At 34.9% G+C, this 21,761-nt stretch overlaps 1 protein-coding gene across 1 annotated transcript in view; it reads left to right on the top strand.

Annotated features, from left to right (window-relative positions):
• The first annotated feature begins 863 nt into the window (after window positions 1-863).
• Window positions 864-21,761, top strand: part of LOC149793139 (uncharacterized) — a 233,719-nt gene continuing 212,821 nt past the window's right edge. The window contains exons 1-5 of the mRNA XM_089967062.1: window positions 864-950; window positions 6,121-6,438; window positions 8,328-8,375; window positions 9,479-9,690; window positions 11,594-11,683. Of these exons, the coding sequence (XP_089823188.1) occupies window positions 6,126-6,438; window positions 8,328-8,375; window positions 9,479-9,690; window positions 11,594-11,683 (663 nt within the window). The 5' untranslated portion in view covers window positions 864-950; window positions 6,121-6,125. The remainder of the gene's footprint in view (window positions 951-6,120; window positions 6,439-8,327; window positions 8,376-9,478; window positions 9,691-11,593; window positions 11,684-21,761) is intronic.

Below are 21,761 nucleotides of genomic sequence, written 5' to 3'. Positions count from 1 at the left end.
TTCAGGGGAAATGACACTTCGAGTCAATATGCTTTAAGAGTTTACTCCCCTTAGCTACAGAACTCGACTGGGACTTATCGAGCGAAATTGGATAGAGTGCAACATTGAGTTTCGAGTTATTCATACATGGTCCGTTTCCTTTCGACCTTTTTAACAGGGCAATATGTGTTTTAAGCTAGTTTTCATTTCCATTCAACTCCTGAGAATAAAGCACAAAACTCTTGAGTTTTAATGGTATCAATAAAGACCAGAAAGATGCCGGGATTTACGGATCATGTTTGATATCAACAGAAAGCGCAATCAAATTCAAATTAAGAATAAAACAATATGTAACGTTGTCATTTTTAGCTAGAAATAAAAGTCATTGAAAGTTTGCATTATAATCGGACCTTTGTTTTTAATTCAGGGACAATAATACTTGTTTGTATATGTAGTGGTGGTGGACGTGGTGGTGTTAAAGATACCAAAAAGAAAATGTTTTGTGACACCTATTCAGCAGTGCCCCAGTAAATTACTATTCGTTATCTCCAGTATACAGATAACATTTAACAGTGATGCATTCATAATTTGTGATTTTGCTCAATGTTTAAGAATTAGACGATTGAAAAAAGTATACCTTTGTTACAATAACTCAATGCATCTTGTTTTCCATTATTATTATATCTGTACTTGTTTTATTTCAGACTTTCTCTGTGATATGGATGAGAGATGAGATGGGGTGGGGGTGGGAGGGCGTTTACATTGGGACAATGCCTAACTATGCTCATGACCCATACAGTCTCGATTCCAAAATTTATCTATTAGATACACTAATGAACTTTCAAGTGAAATATGTAGTTATATTTGTGCACAATCACGTGAACAGTACAATAGAGGTTCACCAGCTTATCTTATCTTATGTCTGCAAGTCGGTGCGACTAATAAAGGAAGACACGTACACGTGGAGGAAAGTAAGTTGCTTCGACGGTCACATATTCTTTCTCTACATGTCTGCATAATAGGATATGATTTTGATTATAAGCTGTAGACTGTCTTCAAATTTAAAGTGTGATGATAAAACAATAAAATATTTAAGACTGCTGTAGTACATGTAGACTTGGTATGAGAAGTCGTCCATCATAAGAGCTATGACGTCACGGACGACTGGTTTGGACAGACGACTGGTCGGTCTGTTCTAGATTTGATTTATATGTTTTGCTTTACTTTGACGTTGGAGAGTAAGAGTATGTTGTAAGTGAATGGGATAATTTATTATAATACAAGTGCTAATAGCACGGCCGACATATTTGTTTTTTATGGGGCGAGGAGAGTAGTGAAATGACTTTTTCATAATGCAAATTAATCACTTGCTCATTGTGTCATATTACCCAATACGCTTATGCTCATTATTTCATATTACGCAATACGCTTCTACTCATTTTTTCATATTACGCAATACGCTTCTACCAATGTTTTCATATCGCTCAACACGCTTCTACTCATTATGTCTTATTACCCATTACGTTTCTGCTCATTATAGCATATTACCCTGTACGTTTCTCATTCCTTATGACACATAACTGAATACTCTTATATTCATTATTTCATATTAATCAATACACTTCTACTCAGTCTGTCATATTACTCAATACACTTCTACTAATTACACTGGTCAACAGTGAAATCATTACTGACTTGAAAAGGCCCTAATCTGTAGTATTTTGGTGTGCCGAACACGAATATAACCGTGAAAAATTTGTATTGGCTCTCGTTTTGAAGATATTCATATACCTCATTTTCTATGTTTCACTGTGTAAATTTCTCCAGTAGGACTGCAGCAACATCCGGAATAATGATGTAACATTGCATAATACCATCATGCTCACATCATCCACAGTTGATTGCATCATTTTCTGATGCAATGCAATACTAATGCCATGCGGCTGCTGAAGTAAGTTGACGTCAGCAGTGTACTATACATGTGTAGGCCTATTATACTAATGCCAGGCGGCTGCTGAAGCTGACGTAAGCAGTGTACTATATAAAGCCCAATCAGATAGGTTCAGCATTTAAAATATTTTAGACGTTGTGCGAGACAGTTCAAGCTACTGTTACATAAAACTTATTATTTTATCCATTTACGTACAATAAAGAACAGTAATGCCTCGAAAGTGTGTTAATACCGCGGACAATTTTTGCTATATTTGTGGGGAAGTGACATTTGCCAACCAGAAGAAAAGTATCAATTCTCAAGTGAAGAAGGCATATCATCTTTACTTCGGATGCAAGGTTGGTGACCAAGACAAGCCTTGGGCTCCGCATATATGCTGTGCTACATGTACAACACAGCTTTCACAGTGGTTGAATTGCAAAAGGTCATCAATGCCGTTTGCAGTCCCAATGGTGTGGAGAGAGCCAAGCAACCACCTAAATGACTGTTACTTCTGCTTGGTTCCTCCTCTTTCCGGCGGAATAACGAAGCGAAAGAAGTCGAGAATAGTCTACCCAAACATTCCGTCTGCATTGAGACCAGTTCCACATGGTGAGGGACTTCCTATTCCAGAACCTCCAGCAGAATATTCTCTTGATTCATCTGACGAAGACAAAGGTGAGTCGACCTGTTCTTCTCCTGGTCCATCAGCATGCAGTGATCCAGATTTTCACTGTGGTGCATCATCAACCCCACACAGAATAACACAGGAAGAACTAAATGACCTGATTCGTGATTTGGACTTATCAAAGAACAAGGCAGAATTGCTAGGATCAAGACTCCAACAATGGAATCTTCTAGAAGAAGATGTCACAATTACTGCATATCGAAAGCGCCACCAGCAATTGGAGCCTTTCTTCAGAAAGGAAAGTAATCTGATATTCTGTTCCGATATTGAGGGCCTCATGAATGCTTTAAAAATCACTCATGACCCACAAGAATGGAGACTATTTGTGGACTCTTCGAAACTGAGTCTCAAGGCTGTGCTTTTGCACAATGGAAACATTCTTCCATCTATTCCAGTAGCGTATGCTGTCCACATGAAAGAGACATACGATAACTTAAGGCAGCTACTGAATTCCATTGAGTATAACAAGTACAGCTGGCACCTCTGTGGTGATTTGAAGGTAGTTGCCCTTTTAATGGGACTGCAGCAAGGATATACAAAATACATGTGTTTCTTATGCGAGTGGGATAGCCGAGCAAGGGAAATGCACTACATGAGGAAGGAATGGACTCACAGGCAGAATGTAGCCATTGGAGAGAAGAATATCCAACACCCAGCTCTGGTTGAGGCTCAGAAAATCTTGCTACCACCCCTTCACATCAAACTAGGTTTGATGAAGAACTTCGTGAAAGCCATTGACCGGACTTTGCCAGCATTCCGATACCTGCATGAAAAATTCCCTCGACTCAGCGAAGCAAAGATTAAAGAGGGAGTTTTTGTGGGTCCTCAGATTCGAGAGCTTTTCAAAGATGACCGGTTCAACAACTTGCTGGAAGGTGACGCGAAACAAGCATGGAATGCTTTTCGCCTAGTTTCTACAAACTTCCTCGGAAATGTTAGGGCAGAAAACTATAAGGAACTAGTAGAAGACATGTTGATGAAGTATAAGAAACTTGGCTGCAATATGTCTCTAAAGATTCACTTCCTTCATTCCCATTTGGATTTCTTTCCATGCAACTGTGGTATTGTTAGTGATGAACACGGCGAACGTTTTCATCAAGATATCGCAACAATGGAACAAAGATACCAGGGAAAATGGTCCACTACAATGCTGGCTGACTACTGCTGGACACTCCTCAGAGATGCTCCCGAACAGCTGTACAAGAGACAGGCGAAGAAATCTAAGATGTAGTCAATGACTTGATTTTTTATAGGTAGGCTATTACAGTTGACCTTTTACTATTGGAATGCATTTCGTTATGTAAACATTAATTTCTTGCAGATTACAAAAAAACTAGAGCCAATTTTGCAATTTGACTGTCATATTCGTGTTCAGCACATAAAAATTGATAAGAATTGACTAATTTTATTTCAGTAACATGACTTTTGTAAAAATTTGTTGTCCAGTGTTATATCATATTACCTATTACGCTTCTCAATATGTCATATTACCCTCTACTCCTTATGACACACATATGAATACTCTTCTACTTATCATGTCATATTACCCAATACGCTTCTACTCATTATGTCATATAACACAATGTACTTCTACTCGTCTGCCATATTACTCAATACACATCTTCTCATTTTGTCACATTACCCAACACTCTTCTATTCATTATATCATATTACTCAATATTTCTACTCCTTATGGCATGATGCTGAATACGATTCTACTCATTATGTCATATTACTCAATATGCTTCAGCTCTTTATGACATATTACTGGATACTATTCTACTCATTATTTCATATTACTCAATACACCCCTGTTCATTTTGTCATATTACTCTATCTCTATAAGTTTCTACTCCCTATGACATATTCCTGAATATTCCTTTACTCATTATGTGATATTACCCATTACGGTTCTGCTCATTATGTCATATTACCCAAACTGTGTCTAGTTATAGTGTCATATTACCCGATACGCTTCTACTCATTATTTCTTATTACGCAATACACTGCTACTCCTTACGCTTCTACTCCTTATGTCATATTATTCATAACGCTCTTGCTCATTATGTCATATTACTCAATACACTTCTCATTATGTCATATTATTCACAACGCTTTTGCTCATTATGTCATATTACTCAATACACTTCTCATTATGTCATATTATTCACAACGCTTTTGCTCATTATGTCATATTACTCAATACACTTCTCATTATGTCATATTATTCACAACGCTTTTGCTCATTATGTCATATTACTCAATGCACTTCTCATTATGTCATATTATTCACAACGCTTTTGCTCATTATGTCATATTACTCAATGCACTTCTCATTATGTCATATTATTCACAACGCTTTTGCTCATTATGTCATATTACTCAATACACTTCTCATTATGTCATATTATTCACAACGCTTTTGCTCATTATGTCATATTACTCAATACACTTCTCATTATGTCATATTATTCACAACGCTTTTGCTCATTATGTCATATTACTCAATACACTTCTCATTATGTCATATTATTCACAACGCTTTTGCTCATTATGTCATATTACTCAATGCACTTCTCATTATGTCATATTATTCACAACGCTTTTGCTCATTATGTCATATTACTCAATGCACTTCTCATTATGTCATATTATTCACAACGCTTTTGCTCATTATGTCATATTACTCAATACTCTTCTCATTATGTCATATTATTCACAACGCTTTTGCTCATTATGTCATATTACTCAATGCACTTCTCATTATGTCATATTATTCATAACGCTTTTGCTCATTATGTCATATTACTCAATACACTTCTCATTATGTCATATTATTCACAACGCTTTTGCTCATTATGTCATATTACTCAATGCACTTCTCATTATGTCATATTATTCATAACGCTTTTGCTCATTATGTCATATTACTCAATACACTTCTTCTCATTATGTTATATTACCCAATGCACTTCTTCTCAGTCTGTCATGTATTTATTTGAGACCCGTGGTGGCTCAGTGGCTAGCTTGCAGATTGGGATCCGAAAGTGTGCAGGTTCGAAACCTACCGCAGTGTGTCCTTGGGCAGGGTAATTTAATCAAATTTATTTCAGTACAAAATAACCTACTTGTGTTGCTGTACCATAAAACACGAAAACCAAACACATATTTAATGTAGCTTTGACATGCTGTCAGTGTGCCTCATATTGCGTAATAACTTCACACCTTGCTCATAATAGTATTGGTATATAGTTCATGGGCACTGACATATGTTAGAGTTGACATATGTTAGAGTTGACACATGTTCGAGCTGACACGTTAGAGTTGACATATGGTAGAGTTGACACATGTTAGAATTGTCATATGGCTACGTTGATTTTGAATCAAAATGAGGAACTTCATTACAGTGCTCTGAAAATAATTCGCCCTTGGTCCAATTTAAATCTAACATCAATCCACATTTTTTATCTTCTTCTGCTTTACATATTACATAATGCCCAAAACTTCTTTCTTTTATGCGCAGGAACAATGATTCCTCTTTATATATGTCTTTTGGCTGCGCTCACATGCCCGGTTCTAAGTGCCCGTCCGGCAGGCCTCCACTTTGTTGGTATTGGGTACAATATACTGAAGGGAAATCCGGATGGTGGCATCGCATCACGTGGTGGAGTCGACCCAGGACTTTTGCTGACGCGGAGGATATTTGAAATCAGTCCAGGTGATTCACCGGTGGAAGTCGTGTACGAGCCACGGTATAGTTGTGCAAGGATACAAACCACTTCCGTGTTCTACGGTACAAAATCCTACCAGAAGAAACTTAGTCTGGGCGTCAAATCATCGGGTAAATATTCACTGAAGATGGAAGGTTATCACTTTGGAGTATATGTCCTAGAATAGCTACCTTCATTGCCAAGATTTACAAGGACACGTTTGGAGATCAGAGTAAAGCTTGTATTACCAGTTCCGTTTCTTTTAATAAACATGTACAAATATAACGAGAAGAGCACTATCGAAAACAACAAAAATTCATGCAAGGAAAGACATTATGTAAGTTCGTTATGCATTTTGATAATCATTTAATGTAAACATAAAAAGAAAGATACAAAAAGAAGAAAAGAAATAACAGAATCCACATCAAGTGCATTTTGCATTTTGTTAGGAGATATACAAATGCATGTATTGGCTACTTCTTTTTAGTTTTAACCGCATTTTATTAGCTTTATAACTCCAAGGAAATTTAAGCTAAGTGCCCTGAACAAACTTGCCTCCCTAAATAATAAGTACTCATTGGAGGAACCGAAAATATTAAAGACAGTTTGAAGAAATATATACCGGATGAATAATGTCTGATGTGTATTGTTTATCGTGCAACAAAAAAGATGCACCTGAAAATATATCAAGCATACACGTAGCTGAACAGACAAATAATTAATTTACTAGAGGGTACACCCACCACTGATCATCAAATAATTAATTTACTAAAAGGGTACACCCACCACTGATCATTAAATAAAAGGTATTGGACAGTTAAATTGTATTTTTCAGCGTTTCATCAATCTTCACGGTAGAGATATTCCTTTCCACATATTTCATGCATATACCGGTATCACGAACCACCACATTTTAAGCTGACAAATCTCCAAACATCAACTAGCTACATCATCTGTCATTAAATTGTTCTTATTAGAAATTCCTGTGAAGTAAATAAACTTGTTTCTAGCAACTGAGAATCATTACGTTATTATACTGAACTACCTCCTCGGTGGTATGACACCTGGATATTTTGCCTGATATAGGACGTAAAAATTAAATATGTAAGAACTTCATATATGTTATTCCGTTCCATTGGAGTAAAATTGCATTATCAATTAAAACTACCCACTCAAAAGAGTGTGGAATTTTTCAAATTAATGCGACTGTTTTAAAGAAAATGCTATATTTATGAGTAGGCGTGATTATCTCATATCTAATGATTCGTCACTAATCTTGGCTGGTATTGTGAAACCTCAAACAAACAGAGACAACCATTAAAACCGATTACTTTTTCTCGATGATACGCTTAACAAGTAGTGTTATAACTTCTTGGTCCCAAAACTGAAAGCAACGAATTTTTTTCCCTGAAGAGTCTATCATCAAAATCAAGAAATATGCCGTATAACTCAAATAATTTTCCTTATATCTTGACAGAGTCATTATGGGCACTGGACTTACTGGCACGAACGAATTTGATAGACAAGATTGCACGTAACTCACGTTGATACAGTGTAGTCGAAGTTTTGCACGTAACTCGCGTTGTCACTGTGCAGTCGAAGTTTTGAATGTAACTCGCGTCGACACTGTGTAGTCGAAGTTTTGAATGTAACTCACGTCGACACTGTGTAGTCGAAGTTTTGAATGTAACTCGCGTCGACACTGTGTAGTCGAAGTTTCAAATATGGCTTAGACTGAATTAAATGTTCCGGTCTCCATCAGTTTTAAGTAATTGTCTTCTTCTAATTTCAATAAATCATTCTACAAGTCCAAATTAATTAATACAGTCTTATTTCCTATTTCATACATTATCATGGCCTGCACAAATAAGGAGTGGTTTAAACGTCAAATATATTCTTTCTTGAAAGACATAGGTTTATAAAGCATTAGACGTATAATAAAACACAAAGCAGGAAGGATATGTGGAACTTTGTGTCTTTTGAAATGCATAATTATCAATCTTTTTTCTCTCTATCTCAGGTGCTGCTAATGTTGTACTTGCAAGCTTTGCATTCAGTTTGAGTGCAGGTATTTAAATTTCTTGTTTCTTGTTTTCTGTAACAGTAGATTATTGTTTTCTGTAAGATTCATTCACAAAGCTCAGTTATGTACTTTTTCCACTATTTCTTCAGGCATTTTCCTCTGACGTTACGCGTATTAAATACAATATTGGACTATAAAAACGCCGATGAGTGTTCGAATATATATATATATAAACAATCATCAATTATTATAATTTTCTCCTCAAAGGAATATTTAATTCCAATTGGACCATAACCACGAGAAGGTCTGACTTTCGATGTTATTTATGACGGCACGTGGAAATAGCCAACTGGACTCCTCCCCCCGCGTGGATATGGCTTTTAGTGTGTAACCTTACTTAATCTTCTCCAAGTGTGTAATGAAAATGCCTATCACGAAGAATAATGTTACAAAAACTTCAAATATAAAAATAGTTTTTTTTTTTTTAAAAATTCAACCATGGCATGAAATCTATTAGCTGAGATTGCAACAGCGAATGATTATATTTCTGACGCGGTAAGTTATTTAGAGCTTCTCCACTGTACATAGTGTCTCATCTGATGATCACTTCTAAAATCCACTGTACATAGTGTCTCATCTGATGATCACTTCTAAAATCCACTGTACATAGTGTCTCATCTGATGATCACTTCTAAAATCAATAAACCCTTTTAATTTTCTTCAGTTGTCATAAAATGTTACAGGCGTGTAAACATCCCAAAATAGTGAGAAATTTTTGGAACAATATTTATTGTCGTACATCAGAGACATAAACAAATATGTTGGTTTAGTTAGGCTAAGTCCGCTTTATGTATTTTTATTTCATTTTTTTTTCTCTCTTGCGTAAAAGGCACTTATCACAATATTGATTTTACGACATATATAAATTTATGCTTCTTACCTCAAGGAGTATTTATTGGTTAAGGTTGAGGGATGTCTGAACTTCACCGCGGAAATGGTAAATTTGAGATGTTCTTCTTTTGATAATTTGAATTATCAAGATAACATTTATTTATTTTGTAACTGTTTTGTTTTAGTTTTTAAATTTTAAATTTTTTAATAGAAAATAACGTCGCGAACTCAAGTGAAATATTCGGTCTAAATTTTAGGATACGCAAGTGCGCATGAAGAAACGAACGCCCACCATAACGTATTCCAGGATGACCAAAAAGTGTGTAATCTGGGCCGAGCTAGATTCGCTGAGGAACTGGCCGAGTCGGAACTTTTTAATGTCAGCAGAGGTTTTGCGTCCGCCATCTGTTCTCTGCCTCTGAACTATAACCAGAGTGCCTATATGGAATTTCTGAATAACTGGGGAACGGTAAGAAACACAATATATGGCGTATTTGAAACTAATTCTTATATAACCAGTGTTACCTTGATGCGCATGTCTCTCGAGTAATTTACACAGTACATATGAGGTCGTTTCTCCTGTATCTGTCTCTATAAACACATACAGTATGACAATCAAATATTTAGCAGAAATTGCTACTAATTAGTGATTCATGCACATCACAATGGGAAAATGCAGGGTATATATATATATATATATATATATATATATATATATATATATATATATATATATATATATATATATATATATATATATATATAATGTTTTCAAGAAACCATCCACAAAAATAAATAAATAAATAAATGATGACGTTAGGAAAATGACAAAATGTTGGACAGAATGTCCCTACTAGTGACTTTATCTCTTTCTTTTATTTATTCGTACCTGAAAGCAATGCAAGGATAATGTCATAAGGGTGAAATCGCCAGCTAAACAATATACTATATCCGGGACAAAATTTTAATTACAGATTCTTTTTTAAGTGTACTGAGGCCAGACATTACTGACCTACTTGCGTATCTCACTAATTATACGCTTTGTTCTAATCACTTTCTGCTTTGCGAGTGTTCATTTAAGACCCATAACAAGTATCCACTACAAACTCTTTTCTCTATTTCCTTTTTTTAAAATAGTGTGTTTGTAAACAGTCACAGTCATACGGTATATGGTCTTCCTGCAGTAATTACGTTCTTATGTTTTGTTTTTATCTACTTTGTGTAATCGTAAGCTAAATATTTTAGAAGAAATCAGTAACCTGAAATGAAACAATCACAGCGAGTGACAAGCGCTCCTTATTATACCTATGATTCGTTCTTTAACCAGACGTTGTCTATCATACTATATATGAGACAGGGTTACGTAACTTCCGAGCAGTCTCTTCGACATCCAAAGACAGGAATTACAAGCCTGAGATGGAGGGTCAAGTGAGAAAAGGGGAGGTGTGTTTGGAAATGACTTACCTTGTTCTGATATACTATGGTATATAGGTTCTGGTGTATTATGGATATCTATATTGTCTGTTTAACTACTGTCCATTATTGTTGATTGTAAGAGGTCATTTGTAAACAACATATGACATGGATAACTTTTGTTCACGATTATTGAATAATACTTTAAGATAGTATCTCTAAACTTGTTTACATGACCTTAGACTTAAGAATCTTCTAGAAACCGAACTTTTGTTTAACAAAATTTGATAGAAAAATGACCCATATCCTGGACATCTTATTGTGTCATTTTTTTATATAAGGTTGTGATCGACAACATTAATTAATTTTATCTTAATATTAGTCTTTTAGTTGTATTTCAGTTGTAATTTGATAGGAATCATTCTTTAAAATTTTTGTTGTAATTGCAAAATGCTCGTTGACTCTTTATACAAAAACACTATTTTGGGGTTATTGTGGATTCATTCAAAGATATTCTGGATTATATCATTATATTACATCGTCACTGTTTTCACACCAATACATTCAGTGCTATTGGTATGTCAGCACATTCAAGACCAGGAATTCATTTGGAACACTGTATACTTTTGAAATTGTGATACAACTTTTAAGATTATTTGTTATTTAATTCACAATAGTGTAAGTTCCTTTACAATATTTATACTATAAGGAAATAAATTATTTGTTCGAATTTTACTGTGCTTTATTTGTTGGTTTCACGTTTTCTGTTACTTATTTTCAGACCATAGAGTCGTAAGAGATGATATGAATAATCTGAAGAAGTTTTGTCGGCCTGCTTCAGCCACCTTTGACCTTTACGCAATTATAGCAGACTCGCAAGAAGTATACTTAACAAGGAAATGTCTAATCGAGCATTAAATAACAGCCATCGATTAATTAGACGTAAATTTATATTGCAGTATATAACCATGGAAGTTGAACTTGGATCCAAGACGATCAACAGATCTCGAAGTACTTTAAGCCAGTTTGTGGAACACATCATGAGAAATGTAAGTAACTTCAATTTAACCCTGTTTCCTGTGGATATTGCAGCAGACCGATATTTTGCACTCTTCTTTTCCCGTAGTTTGTTTCAAACATGTTAAGATGTGGCTATGGCCCAGTGAGAAAACAATTAGGAAATGCTTCGCTGAGGGAACCTCAAGGAACAATTGTTAAATATATTAACGAACTATTTCACGGGTAATTAACACAAAATAAAATCCCAAATTAAAAAAAAACTGCATGAATTATATTAAATTTCAAGGTTCTTGTTCTGTTCAGAAATAGTTTAGATATCTTACAATTGTTAGTAACAAACTGTACGTTCCGCGTTGTTTTTTGTCTTTGTTGTTGTTGTTGTTTTGTTTGTTAGTGTTGGCGTTGTTGTTTTCTGGGGTGGTGTTGAACACCGATCACTTCTATTTAGGCATTATATGACTGCTAATTTTACAAGCAAGATTACTTACTTTTGTAATTGAATCGCTCTACAACGTGCAAAACTCCGCATCTCCAAAAATGAAGACTTGACAGTTGTGTTCCAATAAGCATCGGCAATTGTACGCTTTGCAAAAACACATATTAACGCACTTTTGTTTGAAAGAATTTTGCTTAAAATTACTTCCAAGAGATGTATTAAATTGACTTCAAGAAGTCATGAAAATTAACAAAGTAATGGGGCCACGTTTTTGGAACTAATTTGTTGCTCTTAACATACAGATATGACATCATATTTGGTCGCTTAGTGATGATATTCAACTTTGGATAGTAAATCAACATTTAGCGACCTTTGTGCAGAGTGTTTTGAGTACTGTATGAAATGGTTTCAGACATGATACAAGCAAAGGTTACGGCAACTGAGTCAATATTTCAAGAACCTACCACATCTTAAAGAAAAAATTACCCGAAGTTTTGAATACTTTTACATATGAAGAGATGTGTTTAGATGACCGAATTTTCTAGCAGCCTACCCAGATGAAAGATAACATTTTCGCTTAGCAAATATATCGCCTGCCCCATCCCCACCCCAAGTATACATACACACGATAGTGCTTAGTCTCACGATGGTATTGATGTAGAGAGAACACATAAATGGCATAGCCGAATCCCACATCCACCATCTACAACCTACGTCATCAAAAGTGGTGCGTTCCGGGAATTTTGAGACACCACGGTGGATTGTCGCTTCGATTGAAGGTACGTTTTGCTTTAAATTCTTTATTAATCAATCCTTTCAGGTAAATTATGATGTGTGCTATAGACAACAGATTATCAGCTAATTAGTTATCTTTGTTTGAGTATTGAATGACGTAATTTCTTCAATCACCGCAGCCGACAATAGTTGCGAGGTTTGATGACAGCAACGCTTGGGACGATTATTTAACAGCGATAACACTCTGAAAACTTGGTGACATCAGTGAACTATGTATTTTGGTATGGAAGCTCTTCAAAATACACATATATTAAATAAATTGCCCCGAATCGACAGTTATCAAATATGTCAAAAGTGTTAAGATGGCGGCCTGTCATGGGGGAAAACGATTCCAAATTCACACAAGTACCTAGTAAGAGTTGTTATGAATCGTGCGTTACCTGACCTCTGGTCGCTATCTGCAAACACATCGTCGCTATATAGCATTCGCTATAGTCGGAGAGTTTTATTTTCGCTTGGTATGCGTTGTTAATATGTACTGAGTATTATTACAGTGCTTATCGGTGTTTTGCGAACCAGAAATATAGTAAGAGTAATCTTTCCCTTATCAATGTCAGTGGCCACAAGCTTCGCAAGAATCTCGCTCCCTTAGGTTTTAAATGAGAACCTTTTGTCTCCCAGCGGAATATTTTCTGAATGTTTCATACGGCTTTAACCGAACTGAATAGCTCATGAATCCCTTGCGTTAATGGTAGTGATCAAATATGTAAGCGAGCCAATAGTGTCATTTGCTTTGCTATCTTTAGCAATTCTTACTGTTTGCAGACTTGAAATGTTATAAGTTATTAATTCATTTAAATGTTTAAGAACAATCTGTTTTGCAGAAAATGTATTTAAATGACCTAAAACGGGTAGTTTGATATTGTATTTTACGCACGGTAGATCACGGCATTGAGATAGTATTGAGAATAGCATTGTTAAAATCTTGTTGCATGAAGACTAAGCATAATGCAAGGAGAGTTACATTTTTCATATACGCTGGGCCTTGAGTACATGCAAGTGGGAGACAATACGATGCCATATAATAGGGGCTGCCACATTGGTCTTCTGGTGGTCAACACGATCCGTTGACTAACAGACATACACGCATACCTGTAACCCGATGGTTATCAGACTTTCCATATTGAAAGTACAGTTGTGGTCGGTACAGGAAATAGTGATGAGAATTCTGAAATATTCCTGATATACATACTATAAAATGACTTATTTGCTTGTTTACGTTTGATTTCTTTTCCTCTCTTCATTCACCGCATGTACATCTTTAATTAGTAATCTGCCAGAGTTTATATATCCTAGTATAATCCGCCCTTCGTTCTTAACACCCGTCTAAAGATAACGAAAAACACTCATCCTAAAGAAACCTTATATGCATGCATACATGGGATATATATATTGAATTTGATTGCAAGCATAAGAACTATTGCTATTGTGGTGTGCGTTTCCGCTAGTGTGAGAAGGCATTACCCATAAAACAAAAGTGGGATTCAAATAAAGAAAAACACAAATGTTAACAAAATTACAAAATGATCAAGCAATATATCTGAGCAGTTGCATGCATTAAAAGAAGGTGCTTCGTTAGGCTCTGATGGGAGTTACGATTGTCACTAAACGTGAATGTTACAGTATAGCGCAACATGCTTGCTAACAGTGAATATGACATGTATGTATGTATGTATGTGTGTGTTTGTGTGTGTGCTTTTCTACAGTAGATACTATGTTGTGTCGAATAGGCCACGTATAGGGAAAATTTATTTGCGCATTTAGTTTTATACATATTAGGGGTGATTTAGTGACATTTTTCTGTATTTGTGATAACTAGTTATTTATGTTGTTTTGTGTATGACGTTTGAAAACTGGGTAAATTAGATTTGTATCGTTGCACAGTGTAGTCATTAACAGAGACATGGGGGGGGGGTGTCTTTAGAAAGCAGGATACAAGAAGAAGCTGAACAAGACTGATGGTGTATATAAAAGGAAAATATTAAACCAAAGTCTTTCATTTTGCTCCTTTTGTCTTTAACCCATTACTAGAATTAACAGAAAGTGATTAGAGCTTTAAACTCAAGATTCATTGATTAATACAATATAGAATTACCAGTTGTGGTAGAAGACATAGATAGGTGTACAGCATGTACAGAAAGACAAGTCGGCGGAAAATATGAAAACAATAACGACCTTAGCAAACGATTTGGATCATTTTTGGCGTGACCTCTGGATTTACGCGGGGGCCCCTGTGGGCACAGCATTTGGAAATAAACTTTTCAACAACTTTTATATGATATTGAACTTAACATTTCTTCCATCGCTTAAAATTAATTTCTCTATGTAGACATATTCTTAAAAATTACTAACTAGTCACCTGTGAGTACAGGTCCCGATTGGGCCGAATCGGTCCAATCGGCATAAGGCTGGCCCTGTATGAAACTATTCCAGACTGTTCATTTTGGGGATCATCAAATTGTTTGAGACTAAAAATTATGTCATTATTAGTATTTCCATTATCAATGGATAACTACGTTATTAGCTTCATCATGAAATGTTCTTTATGGCCATTACAAGCCTTCCTACCATTTATTAGGGACTACTGTCAAGGTTGTTCAAGACTGACAAGAATCCATCTTATTTGCAAACAGCATGAGCAGACGAAAATGCTCGTTTTCAGTTTCTTCAAGTTTTATAAAAAAATTCACTTCTCCTTGCCATTAAATGGATTATTCATAAGTGTCAGTGGCATTTCATTTTCACTTCATAAGACTCCATATTGCCGTACACTGCAATAAAAGTCGATGGAGAAAAAGGCATGGATTTATTTTCATTATAAGTTATTCTTTCACACACTCGCTGCTAAATGTTGCAGAATACTTAACTGGAAAAAGGGACATCACTGTTACTATAATATTTAGTCATTCCATCCTAATCATACTACCATTCCCCACCCCTCTGTACTGAATTGTGAATTACCAATAACTCTTTAACGGTGACCGCACTATCAGCAGAGAGGGCGAACAGACCTTTTGCTGAAAGGTAACTTTGAAAACTGAAAACCTCATACGATAAAAATGAAAAAGTAAGGTCACTGACACTAAACGAAAACCTCTGACTTTACAGAGAGTTTCTCTCCAAGAGTCCCTCTCCCAGAGTCTCTCTGGAGGGTTAGTTTATTGTGTTACTTTATCGTTGTCTTTAGTGGGGTTTTTTTGGTCTAAATTTGTATGTGTTTTTGTTTACCCGCCTGACGTCTCATTGAGTTCGCGATCTCTCTGCTGGTATAATTATCAACCAAATATTTAATCAAGAACCACACGATACGTTGTTCTGGGATCGTGTAAATTTATTGTTATAAATCCGTGCGGAGCAGATTGTGCTTTTGAAAAGAAGTTTCTAAATCTAATTATGTCCGTATCTCCGCTGCACCAAGTCTGATGAATATTTCTCAGAGTATGTGTATCAACTCCATTAAACACAACTAAAATATTACAGTTATCTCTAATTACTTTTGGTATTTGTATGTATCGTTGAGTGACATAAATTATATTTGTATTTGTTTGCCTACCTCTAGAAAGTAGTCTAGCTGAATTTGATTGTTTGTCCAACATTACATCTTCCTACTACGAGATTATTAAAACCCGTCTAGTTCATCTACGGACGCTGCTTCATCAATATCAGTTATAAAATTAATAATGTCGTCGCCATCTTCATTTAACAATTCTGCATTTTCATTAAAGTCTTTAAGTACATCATAACATCTCTGATCATCAACTGATGGTACAACTAAATATAACTTGTCCCACTTTAACCATCTCATTATCAAATTAAGTAATAATTGTGTTTTACCAGGCCAAGATGGACCTATCATAATCATTCTGATGAAATTCGGTAATACTGAAGTATGTTTTACTGGTCTTGCTTTCGTGTCGCTGAGAAATCAGTGACATCCATGTTGTAGAAATATAATAAATAATATGAACCTATATTGTGTTCGATGTAGAGCACATACTCCTACGAGTATGTTAACGACAGTAATAACAAAAAAAAAAGCGTGCACTTACAGGTAAAAGTATAAAATGTGGTACAAGTAAATATAAATTTCTTTCTACCAGTAACATCGGTGGTGATATTGCTACTTTATTAGGAAAGTTACCAGGAATACCATGGGCTAAATACCCAGGAGAAAAACATCTTCCTGGATATGGTTATTGCGGTCCTGGTACCCGACTTGATATTCGACATGATAAACAAGATCAACCAAGACCTGGTGAATATCTTATAAATTATATTGATAAAGCGTGTCATATTCACGATGTTGCATATAAAATCAATGACTTACAAAAGAGACATATTGTAGATGTGGAATTAATTCATGCATTAAATTCCATAAAAGATTTATCTTTTACAGAGAAATTAGCTAGATTGATAATAAAATCTGCAATGAATTGTAAACTAGTATTCATCAAGCAGATATTTTATTTTTACCACACGGTAATATTAAAACTGGTAGATGTCAATCACTTACATAAAAATACGCTTTAAATGTCGTTGATGTTGCAAGTAGATGTAAGGAAGCAGAGCCGTTATCAACTAAAACAGCAACTGAAGTTTCTTCTGCTTTTGAACGAATTTATCAACGAGGACCATTGCGATGGCCACAACTATTATAAGTTGATCTTGGCAAAGAATTCATTGGTGTAGTATCATCTCTGATGAAAAAACATAATGTCGAAATCAGACGAGGACATACTGCATTTCATCGTGATCAGGCAATTGTTGAACGATTTAATCGAACACTTTCTGAGCGGTTATTTGGATATCAATATTCAAAGGAAATAATTCAAGATAGGAGATCTCGCGAATGGGTTACAAGATTACCAAGTGTGATAGCTGCATTAAATAATGAAATTACTCGAACAACTTCTATGAAACCTATTAATGCAAATTAAAAGACATATACCAATATAACGACATGTTTTTCAAAACAATCATTATTAGGTAATGTTACTGTCAGATATTTATATGAACCTGGTGAACTTGAAAGTGGTTAAAAAAAGAGCGACTGAGTGTAACGACACATAAAATATCTAGCGTGGTAAGATCTACGGGTAGACCTGCAATCTACAGATTAGATTCAACTACTCCTCAACGTGGATTTGTACGTGAACAATTACAAGTAATTCCTGAAGACACACAATTACCACCGCGTTCACTTTTATAAAGTAGCATCTTGACGTCGGTTACATTCAAGACAGGTCAGCATTACATTTTCGCGTGTATGACCGAACTTACTATTAATTCTGTTTACGGTAAATTGTCTAGGATCATTAAGAATATTGCTTCACAAACATTACGGTATTACAGCTCGCACAATGATTATTTTGCTGTTGTTTCAGCATCATTATAAATTCAGCATCAAGGTCAAAGTCGCGCTTATTTTTTATGTCACTGTTTATAACTAATTTTTTTCTTATTTAAATCATTGTCAATAACATCGCCAGTGGTTTTTGTAAAGTCTATGATAACCCTCCGCAACTGAGATATTTTTCAAACTCTTGACACTGCGAGTTTTGTACCAGTAACTTCTGGTCCATTAAGATAAACTGTTTTATGTCTAGCTACAGGATGATACACTGACGGTGCAGCTATCAATTTTGATATTTAATTATGTTTGTAATAAATATCTTTAATCGAAACGTGGGCGGATTCAGAATAATCGAGTATAATTTCCTGTTTTATTCTCCATTCGGCCCATGATGAATACTTGCCGATATTCAAATTTGCCAACAATCCTGAATATTTTTAATTGATATAAAACGATTCTGTAGCGATTGTGACAGCAAACTCAGAAACTCTATTTATCATCGATAATAGATTTATCGAAACATACACGAGCATTGAAGATCTTAAATGAGTGAACTCCGATGACTCACCATCAATATAACCCACAATTGTACCTAATTTAGTTCCGTCCGATAAGTTAACATTGCTCCGACTTATAAATGCATTTTTTTTCCCTTGTATCAGCAATTATAAAATCTAACTCAGCATCGTCTATAATTAATCTTGTACAACGTCGTTTATGATCATATGATCCTGCTTGGGTGAATTTACCGATTATTTTTCTGCGGAGATCTTTTGCGATTTTATTTTCGTAATCTGTTATATCAGGATTTTCATCGTCAGAATATTTCTTTTGTTATGGTAACCAATCTTCTTTCTGCGGACGATATGATCTAATTGATTCACGTACTGTCAGAAATATCATTATTTTTTTACATCAAGCATATATCGTAATAAAACTATTGGTACCCACATTTTTCTGAAAAATGTTTGCGAAACCAAGCTTAACAAATCGGATAAAGACCTTGGGCAAACTCGAATGATTCGATACAGGCGAATCCAGTCAGGTCACAATCTGGCAATGGTCCGTTTATCGATACTCTGTTCATTTCGTGTGTGGGATGACCGAATCTTTTAAAATATACAGAACACTCTCCCATTCCAAGAAAACTTCCAGGATAACATGCAACCATATCAACCGAGATAACATCTTTATGATCGTATTTACGGTTCCATAATCCACCGTGTCCATATTCGACAGAACTCGATATTATATCATTAAGAAAATCAAACTGAGTTGATTTCCACGAATTTTTCTTTCAAGCAAAATGAGCCGCAACTGATGGAACAGTAAAACCATTATTTAGTAATTGATCAGCATCATCGGTATATTTCAACACAAGATTCTTCACGGATAATCGAATTGTCTGTTTCTGCTAATACAGCAAATTTTACTTTAAAAATATATTTTCGATTGTCGAGATAATTAATGATCGTTGTCGCTCGTTTGTCGTTCATCGTAGTATCGACGACTATGTCGACACCATTGGTGTTGCGTATGATTTGGAATGTTGACCACACGGTAAAAGTGACAACGGCACTGATGAAAATGAAAGTTACAGCTATATCGTGGTAAATTATCCTCTGACTTTTATTCTACCGGAGAATCAGTAAAAAAAAAATATTCTATTAGAATATTTTTTGTCATTTTTTAAATTTTTAGAATAAATGAAATTAGAATTTTTTATTCAGAATTAGACAATTTTTTTTTAAGCTGATCAAATTTAATACAGGAATGTGCATAATTCAGAATCTGATCTCTATCACATGTGATCATAGAAATATGTTCTCGCTGCATTTGATTTAATTGTTCCTGCGTCAATAAAAAGTCTTCGTTGCCGTATTCATCAATAATTGTATCAACACTAATTTGGTCTGTGTCGACTGGAGACTGTGTCATTGTTCTGATGACGTTTTCAAGTACCTCCTCCTTATCGTGTATACAAACCTCACGTGTTGGTAAATTATATAATATACCTCCTCATTTTAATTAATTTTGTAAAACACTCTGTATGATCAAAAAATCTACGGACAATATTTTTATTATAATAATTTTATTTTTTCTGAAATATTCTGATTTTTGTTATTTTTTTATGAAAATTAGTCAAAATTCATCGTTTTTTCACCTATTCTAGACATTTTTTGTCAAGGAAAATCTATCAAATTTCGTGCTTTTTGAGGGTGAAAACCGCAGCGATTCTCTAAAGATTTATGGATAAATCGCTGCATTTTCATAAAACACACCTAAAAATGATATTTTACATGTTTTTTTAATCAGTTTTTGGATTGATTTTAGTGCTCTTTTAAGCAGAAATAAGAAGAAATTTAGTGATTTATCGATAAATCATTTACAGAATCGCCGGGTTTTCACCCTCAATAATTACGAAATCTGATAGATTTTCCTGGATAATTTTATGCAGAATAAAATAAATCTGATTTCAGGCTGAGGTTGAAAATTGTTAAGATCTTACGCAGAGATTTATATTAAGAAATTCTCCATGCAGATCAATTAAGTGTCCGGACTGGTCAGTAAGTTTGAAATTTATTCTTGATAATAACGGATTATGACATCGTAGATAAACAAGATTAATAGGTTCTTAGACAATCAAATATCCAGGCGGTACTTGTTGAGTAAATGTATATAAAATATATCTTTGCTGAGCCTGATTTGATTTTTCAAGATCTGTTTGAAAGCTGCCATCAATTACGTCGCATAGAAGATTAACTACGATTGTTGAGGTTATATTAACGATTCCTGGTTAAATATGACGACCTTCACCGTATGGATTATTATTGTGTTGAGGAGAGATGCTGTTGGGGCTATTTTTCCATGACTCAATGATTTGGGGAAATATTCATTGATAATATCATTGAGTGATTTTATTAGTTTGTCGGCGCTAAATCTCGATATTAGAGCAATTATTTGAAAAGTATATATTGGGTTATCCTAATAACGATCTAAAGAAGAACATAATTGAAACAATACAACATTTAAATCAAATTGTGTCAGATCTTAAATATGCTAATCAAGCTATTATCGAAATAATAAATGCCAGTAGTTATAATATAGAAGAAAAAGGAAAAAACAATAACAAGTATCAGCCAACTATACATTGATAATTATAAAATAGCTGAATCAGATTTACTAAATTTTACACTGCCAAAGTTAGACATTGGAAGAATTAGCTAAGTGTTCCTGGAAGTCTCTGAGCTTTTCCGTACCGATACGGGGTTTCCGGTAATCTTAGACCCCTGCCCTTTTTTATATCCTTTTCTTGTTATTTTATCAACGAGCATACTACCAACTTTTCCGGCAGTATCGCTTAAAACACCGAATGCGGCTGTTTTGCGATGACTGGGGCTTCAGCGGCTGTTAACCCTGGTATAGCTGAAAGAAGTGGAAATATACCACCAACTTTAACTATATCTTTAATAGTGCTTGGAGAAAGATGAAGTTGAACTCCGGTTTTTGATTCTAAGGACTT

This window comes from Sinohyriopsis cumingii, chromosome 8 (genome assembly GCF_028554795.1).
Source record: "Sinohyriopsis cumingii isolate HCF-2022 chromosome 8, ASM2855479v2, whole genome shotgun sequence".
Taxonomy (NCBI): Eukaryota; Metazoa; Mollusca; class Bivalvia; order Unionida; family Unionidae; genus Sinohyriopsis; species Sinohyriopsis cumingii.
This window is presented reverse-complemented; position numbering and strand designations above follow the sequence as displayed.